This window comes from Camellia sinensis, chromosome 5 (assembly GCF_055761805.1).
Source record: "Camellia sinensis isolate YWXY chromosome 5, ASM5576180v1, whole genome shotgun sequence".
Classification (NCBI taxonomy): domain Eukaryota; kingdom Viridiplantae; phylum Streptophyta; class Magnoliopsida; order Ericales; family Theaceae; genus Camellia; species Camellia sinensis.
In genome coordinates this window covers 34536514-34544542 of record NC_138965.1, presented here as the reverse complement: position 1 = coordinate 34544542, position 8029 = coordinate 34536514, and the positions used below count along the sequence as shown (strand labels likewise).

The window sequence follows — 8029 nt, the reverse complement described above, 5'->3', positions numbered from 1 at the left end:
ATATTCCAATGAGAAGAAACATGTGTTGTTTAAGTGTGATTGGATTGACAACATTCACGGAAAGAAAGAAGATGTCTTCAATTTCACGTTGGTGAACTTCAATCATTTGTTGTACCGAGATGATCGAATTACCAATGAACCTTTCATCTTGGCGTCCCAAGCAGAGCAAGTTTGGTATGTTGCAGACCCGATACAACCAGACTGGCAAGTCGTGGTGAAGATGTCTCAAAGAGGTTTATTTGATATGAGTTCAACTGATCCACAAATCGAGCCATACATAGCCAACAATTGGAAGAAAATATAATGCTTCGTGATGAAGAAGTTGGTTGGGTGAGGGAAGCCGCAGAAGGGGAAACAGTTGATGTTCAAATAGGCTAATATGTAATCAACATTAGTAATTCAATTAAGGCCAAGGTTGTAGTTAATCATCAATTTCTTAATTTACTTTGTCTTTGTAATTGTATTAGTTCAATTCATGTCATATTATAGTTGATGACAAACCATTGTCTATGTTTCTAATGTCAATTAATGTTATATTGCTTGCAGATTATTATGGGAAGGAAGAGGAAGCCTGATCATCCCCGGCGCATGATGTCTGATGTGCTACATAACAGGACATCAGTAGCACCACCATTAGAGGAGGCATCACATCGGCCAGCATCGGAGGGGCCATTAGTGCCACCACCATCTGAGGGGCCATTACCACCGTATCGACCACCATCAGTGGCACCACAGCAGCTACCATGTACTCGGCCTCCACGCCTACCATCGGTGCGTCCACCATCAATGGCACCACAGCAGCTATCATCATCAGCTTATGAGCCATCCGCAGGTATTTAAATTTGCTTTGATTTGCATGAAAATTATTTACACATACATTTATTTATGCTCATTATATATAACTTGTTTATTCTCATTGTATTTTGCAGACCCTTCGACTTCTTCACAGCCCACATCAGGTTTATTTGATATGATTTGTATTCACATTATTTAAATTTGCATTTGGTTGTTACCATTGCATATTGTTTATTATTATTGTATATCGCAGGTCATGTTAGTTCTTCATCAACCTCGACTAGGCGTGGTAGAGAATGTGCCAAGGGCATTAAAGAGTGGGGTACTGGTAAAAAGATGCACATACAATTTGATGGAAATTACTGCACAATAGGGGATAACGTGGCCAAGTTAACTACTCAACTTGGCATTATTGTCCGGAATGGTAACATTGTTCCTCTTACTTTTGTTGACTGGAACAGTGTGCCTGATGATATTGTTGATGCTATCTGGAAGGATGTGAAGGTAAAAGTATATTTTTGTCCACAAATTCGAATTCCAAATTTGTGTTATACTTAGCCTTAAACTTTGTGTTTTATAGGACAATTTGAATATATGTCCAGAGGAGTACAAGCCAATCTGCATGAAAAACTGCAACAGCATATGGAAGGATCACAAGAACAAGCTTAAGGCTAAGTATTTCAAGCCTAGAAGCTCTGATCCTAATCTGAAGGATGATGTTCCTATGAACGTTGTGCCAAGCCAGTGGGAACAACTTGTAGAGTATTGGCGTACTTCCGATGCTGAGGTATACAATTACGTTATATTTATGATATGTAAACATACAAATCATATTTACATACTTACATTTGTTGAACTTGTTATAGAAAATTGCAAGTAGGAACGCTAAAAATCGGCGAGCTCACGGCATAGCTCATACCACAGGGCGTACTACTTTCTCTCAGATACGGCATGAGGTTTACATTTTATTGTTTTATTTTTCTATATAAATAAACATTGTATATTTGCAAATTATTTGGATTCTAATTTTCATATTTCTAAAAAAAAATTTAGATGACCAGTAAGGGGGAGTCTACTGATAAGATGAATGTTTGGCTTATGACACGTAGAGTAGATGACCCAGAGGTTATCCAGACCTTGGTAGTTTCCAAACACCTTTGATTGTATTTAAAGTTTATTTTTTGTGTGTCAACCATCTTAATTTCGCGTATACTTGTGTGTCTTATTCAATACAGGATGAGTTTAATCGTCAACTCTCTATGCTACCTGAGGATGGTCGGACTTTGGAGGCTAGGAATGCCATTTTCCATGAGTTGATAGGTCATGACAGACATGGATATTGTCGCACATACGGGAGAATCGTGCCTCGGAGAGTGGTGTATAAGGATGGTGCTGGGCCATCACAGTCAACACCCCATCCATCGACTATTGATCAGATCACGCAGCAGGTTCGTGCTGAGCTAAGGGATGAGTTGAGGGAGGAGCTGCAAGCAGAGTTCTCTACACATTTGCAGCAGATGAGAGCTGAGATGATGGCCCTTGTGTCACAGGGGGCGAGTGTGGATCCCAGCAGACAGGTTCCATATAAACATCACAATTGTTTGATAGTTCAATTTTCACTCAAGATTATGTATGAAATTCGAATATGATTAACACATTATGCACTGACTAACATAGGTTCCTGATGCATCGAGTGGCCACCGGGCATTTAGGGAATCTGCAGAAGACGAGAATCCATATACACCACCACCAGAAGATCAGGTATAAAATTTATGTTTGCATTCTAAGCTAAAATGCATCTTTGCGTTCTTTACTTGACACACACGAAACATGGCACACACGACCGCCTAGGCACGAGAGACTTGTGGGAGAAGACGGGGCTCGAATCGGGTTCCCCGTTTGGGAGTTAGAGCCGGATTTCACTTTAGGCAAACTACTTCTTCAAGAAACTTGAATTCGAGGCGTTAACGCCCCAAAATCACCAAACGGCGTCGGTTTAGCACGAAACTTGGCACACACGACCGCCTAGGCACGAGAGACTTGTGGGAGAAGACGGGGCTCGAATCGGGTTCCCGGTTTGGGAGTTAGAGTCGGATTTCACTTTAGGCAAACTACTTCTTTAAGAAACTTGAATTCGAGGCGTTAACGCCCCAAAATCACCAAACGGCGTCGGTTTAGCACGAAACTTGGCACACACGACCGCCTAGGCACGAGAGACTTGTGGGAGAAGACGGGGCTCGAATCGGGTTCCCCGTTTGGGAGTTAGAGCCGGATTTCACTTTAGGCAAATTACTTCTTTAAGAAACTTGAATTCGAGGCGTTAACGCCCCAAAATCACCAAACGGCGTCGATTTAGCACGAAACTTGGCACACACGACCGCCTACGCACGAGAGACTTGTGGGAGAAGACGGGGCTCGAATCGGGTTCCCGGTTTGGGAGTTAGAGCCGGATTTCACTTTAGGCAAACTACTTCTTTAAGAAACTTGAATTCGAGGCGTTAACGCCCCAAAATCACCAAACGGCGTCGGTTTAGCACGAAACTTGGCACACACGACCGCCTAGGCACGAGAGACTTGTGGGAGAAGACGGGGCTCGAATCGGGTTCCCCGTTTAGGAGTTAGAGCCGGATTTCACTTTAGGCAAATTACTTCCTTAAGAAACTTGAATTCGAGGCGTTAACGCCCCAAAATCACCAAACGGCGTCGGTTTAGCACGAAACTTGGCACACACGACCGCCTACGCACGAGAGACTTGTGGGAGAAGACGGGGCTCGAATCGGGTTCTCGGTTTGGGAGTTAGAGCCGGATTTCACTTTAGGCAAATTACTTCCTTAAGAAACTTGAATTCGAGGCGTTAACGCCCCAAAATCACCAAACGGCGTCGGTTTAGCACGAAACTTGGCACACACGACCGCCTAGGCACGAGAGACTTGTGGGAGAAGACGGGGCTCGAATCGGGTTCCCGGTTTGGGAGTTAGAGTCGGATTTCACTTTAGGCAAACTACTTCTTTAAGAAACTTGAATTCGAGGCGTTAACGCCCCAAAATCACCAAAAGGCGTCGGTTTAGCACGAAACTTGGCACACACGACCGCCTAGGCACGAGAGACTTGTGGGAGAAGACGGGGCTCGAATCGGGTTCCCCGTTTGGGAGTTAGAGCCGGATTTCACTTTAGGCAAATTACTTCCTTAAGAAACTTGAATTCGAGGCGTTAACGCCCCAAAATCACCAAACGGCGTCGGTTTAGCACGAAACTTGGTACACACGATCGCCTACGCACGAGAGACTTGTGGGAGAAGACGGGGCTCGAATCGGGTTCTCGGTTTGGGAGTTAGAGCCGGATTTCACTTTAGGCAAATTACTTCCTTAAGAAACTTGAATTCGAGGCGTTAACGCCCCAAAATCACCAAACGGCGTCGGTTTAGCACGAAACTTGGCACACACGACCGCCTAGGCACGAGAGACTTGTGGGAGAAGACGGGGCTCGAATCGGGTTCCCGGTTTGGGAGTTAGAGTCGGATTTCACTTTAGGCAAACTACTTCTTTAAGAAACTTGAATTCGAGGCGTTAACGCCCCAAAATCACCAAACGGCGTCAGTTTAGCACGAAACTTGGCACACACGACCGCCTACGCACGAGAGACTTGTGGGAGAAGACCGGGCTCGAATCGGGTTCCCGGTTTGGGAGTTAGAGCCGGATTTCACTTTAGGCAAACTACTTCTTTAAGAAACTTGAATTCGAGGCGTTAACGCCCCAAAATCACCAAACGGCGTCGGTTTAGCACGAAACTTGGCACACACGACCGCCTACGCACGAGAGACTTGTGGGAGAAGACGGGGCTCGAATCGGGTTCCCGGTTTGGGAGTTAGAGTCGGATTTCACTTTAGGCAAACTACTTCTTTAAGAAACTTGAATTCGAGGCGTTAACGCCCCAAAATCACCAAACGGCGTCGGTTTAGCACGAAACTTGGCACACACGACCGCCTAGGCACGAGAGACTTGTGGGAGAAGACGGGGCTCGAATCGGGTTCCCCGTTTGGGAGTTAGAGCCGGATTTCACTTTAGGCAAATTACTTCCTTAAGAAACTTGAATTCGAGGCGTTAACGCCCCAAAATCACCAAACGGCGTCGATTTAGCACGAAACTTGGCACACACGACCGCCAACGCACGAGAGACTTGTGGGAGAAGACGGGGCTCGAATCGGGTTCCCGGTTTGGGAGTTAGAGCCGGATTTCACTTTAGGCAAATTACTTCCTTAAGAAACTTGAATTCGAGGCGTTAACGCCCCAAAATCACCAAACGGCGTCGGTTTAGCATGAAACTTGGCACACACGACCGCCTAGGCACGAGAGACTTGTGAGAGGAGACGGGGCTCGAATCGGGTTCCCCGTTTGGGAGTTAGAGCCGGATTTCACTTTAGGCAAATTACTTCCTTAAGAAACTTGAATTTGAGGAGTTAACGCCCCCAAATCACCAAACGGCGTCGGTTTAGCACGAAACTTGGCACACACGACCGCCTAGGCATGAGAGACTTGTGGGAGAAGACGGGGCTCGAATCGGGTTCCCGGTTTGGGAGTTAGAGTCGGATTTCACTTATGAGTCAATTTTTTTTTATATTTTTCTATAATTAAAATATTAACACATTATATGGTTTTTAATTATTTTTATCTTATTTTTTTCAGATATTTCCTGAGTAGCAGTTGGCTTTTTCTGGAATGCGGGCGTATCAAGATTATGACCAATTTTTGTTTTTGTAACCCACGAACGAATGAAGACGAAAACTTTTGATTTTGATTTATGTTATTTAAATTTGGGAGCAACATTATGTATGTATTATGCGACGTTATGTAGTGGCATAATTTTTATTGTTATGAATTTTTATTTATGTATTGCTATGAATGGAACAATATTATTAATTTTCATTATTTGTCAATTTTTATTTATGTACGTATTTATATTATTCTGTAATTTTTCAATTTTTTATACTTATTTTTTATCTAATACAGGTTATTTTAATTTTTTTAATAATTTATTAGCAGGGTTTTTTTTTTTTTTTAATTTTTTGAGACGGGAGAAGAACCCGTCGCAAAAACCATTAATAGGCTTTTGCGACGGTACCAACACAGTCGCAAAAGCTGTCTTATTGAATGTACAGGACACCTTTAGCGACGGTAAACCGTGCCGTCGCCAATACTTATATGATGCCAGAGCCTTTAACGACGGTAATGTTCTCGTCTCAAAAAACTCACTTTTAGCGACGGTAATTACGTGCCGTCGCGAAAAGTGATTTTTTCCCCATTATTTGCGACGGGAAAAATGCCGTCGCAAAAAACACACCTTACCGTCGCAGAAACTAATGGCGACGGTACATACCGTCGCGAAAGGTCTTTTGCAACCCCATCTGTCGCGACCCCCCCTTACCGTCGCAAAAAGCCATATTACCGTCGCAAAAGGTATTAGCGACGGCTTCTGGGAGCATTTGCGACGGCCGTTTACCGTCGCAAAAAACAAATTTTTTTGTAGTGTTGGTACAACTTATGTTTATCATTTATTAAACAAAAATAATTTAAATAACCTAAAATCTAGAATCTAGGAGGGGGGTGTTTTTAGCTTATATTTCTAATTCACCACCCTTTTTAGTAAGAGTGAGAATTCTTGACATGACACGATAACATGAATCGAACCGTATACAAAATTATGGGATTAGGATTGACCATTAACGAGAACATAGGATATTAAACAAGTCAAGTTGGTGTTGAACCTGCATAATACCAAACTGACACGGATAACCCATTTATTGAACAATTAATTATATATTTTAATATTATTTTTACCAAGAGATGCTATAATAACATGTTTGAATCTCTTAGATAACTTCATCCAACTTATTAACTGACATTGGTAAGCCCATAAGGATTATAGCCCACCATTTAGGGCCCAGTACATAACTCAAATACTAAAACCCAGAATTGCTAAAGCCCTACGTAGCAATAAGAACCAATGACATCAAGACAGATGGCAAGAGAAAGACAAGCCACATATGCAGACAAAGATCTGCAAAGTTATTGCCACTGCACATCGCCATTAATGAAGCCCCTTACAGCATTTATTGCGATAACCCCTCTCTGTCGGGACAGAACGCCTTCACCATAAACAAGGTAAGTTAGAGCATAGACTTTCAGCCAGGGTGACAGGTCGGCAGGGACAACGAAATGATTACCAGAGGATATAAGCAGACGTCGAAGACAAGAAAAATGTTAAGCTTTCTATCTCTAATTCATCTCTACATTCCACTTCTCTCTCTAACTTGTGCGTCGGAGGGTTCGTTGGAGGACTCCCCGTTCCCCGTTGACCTCTTGTGCAGGTCTTCTGGTAGGTTTGGTCATTTGGACACAGGCTTGAGGAGCGCGAATCAGTCCGACCCGTTCCACTTGGAACAAACTGCATCATCAGTTGGCGCCGTCTGTGGGAAAGTTTTTGTTTCGCGTGCCAATTGTGCTCATTGTCGCCGGAGACCCTCTCTCCATAACCCCCTCCTACCACCTGTAAAGGTGGATGGTCACAATTGGATCCATGGCTTCTCACCCTAATGTTGCCGATCATCAAGCCGACCTTCCCAACCTAAACAACCCACCACAGTATTTCGCAGAGCTCACCAACAGCATTAACCGCCTGGCCGAGTAAAACCAAGCCCTGATTAATGCTCTACTCCAAAGAAACCTTCCTATGCCTCCTCCGCCACCTCCAGATATGCCACCCAACCAAGAGCGAGCCCCGAGCCATAATATCCAATAGCCTAATCCACCCAACTTGGAAGGCTTGCAACCCCCTCCTCCAGGTATAAACCTGCCACCCTGGGGCCCACATCCATCGATCCCAGCACCAACCCCTGAAGGAGAGGCCAGCAGCGTCCAGCCCCCGTTGCCTTCCGGTGGTGACAACATTCCTCTCTAGGACACAGAACTCTGAGCCATAAAGCTCCAACTCCAAGGGGTCATGCAGAACATACATCATAAACCATCTGTCACAGCCAACTCCCCATTTGTTGCCTCCATCAGGGACAAACCCCTACCTCCTAAGTTCAAAATGCCCACGATCGACTATTTTGACGGTACAACAGACCCAGTCGATCACTTGGAGACCTACAGAACCCTCATGATCCTCCATGCATTCCCCGATGAAATCATGTGTCGGGCTTTCCCCGTGACACTCAAGGGGTCGGCTCGACTCTGGT

At 44.3% G+C, this 8029-nt stretch overlaps 2 protein-coding genes across 2 annotated transcripts; both read left to right on the top strand.

Moving 5' to 3' along the window:
- Positions 1–321: 321 nt before the first annotated feature.
- LOC145791325 (uncharacterized) lies at positions 322–1148 on the top strand. Its single transcript, XM_082871676.1, has 4 exons — positions 322–832; positions 930–959; positions 1049–1084; positions 1132–1148. The coding sequence occupies exons 1-4, from the start codon at positions 529–531 to the stop codon at positions 1146–1148; spliced, it is 387 nt and encodes a 128-aa protein (XP_082727802.1). The 5' UTR covers positions 322–528.
- Positions 1149–1280: 132 nt separating this feature from the next.
- Positions 1281–7385, top strand: LOC145791324 (uncharacterized). Its single transcript, XM_082871675.1, has 5 exons — positions 1281–1582; positions 1662–1751; positions 1849–1935; positions 2031–2352; positions 7192–7385. Exons 1-5 carry the CDS (start codon positions 1418–1420, stop codon positions 7383–7385), a joined length of 858 nt encoding a protein of 285 aa, XP_082727801.1. The 5' UTR covers positions 1281–1417.
- The last annotated feature ends 644 nt before the right edge of the window (positions 7386–8029 follow it).

Excerpts from the sequence above, each read along its gene's own strand:
- LOC145791325 (XM_082871676.1), top strand. The coding sequence starts at position 529 with ATGTTATATTGCTTGCAGATTATTATGGGAAGGAAGAGGAAGCCTGAT. Across the intron at positions 833-929 it reads AGCTTATGAGCCATCCGCAG|ACCCTTCGACTTCTTCACAG; the intron begins GTATTTAAATTT and ends TGTATTTTGCAG. Across the intron at positions 960-1,048 it reads TTCTTCACAGCCCACATCAG|GTCATGTTAGTTCTTCATCA; the intron begins GTTTATTTGATA and ends TGTATATCGCAG.
- LOC145791324 (XM_082871675.1), top strand. The coding sequence starts at position 1,418 with ATGAAAAACTGCAACAGCATATGGAAGGATCACAAGAACAAGCTTAAG. Across the intron at positions 1,583-1,661 it reads GGCGTACTTCCGATGCTGAG|AAAATTGCAAGTAGGAACGC; the intron begins GTATACAATTAC and ends AACTTGTTATAG. Across the intron at positions 1,752-1,848 it reads TCTCTCAGATACGGCATGAG|ATGACCAGTAAGGGGGAGTC; the intron begins GTTTACATTTTA and ends AAAAAAATTTAG.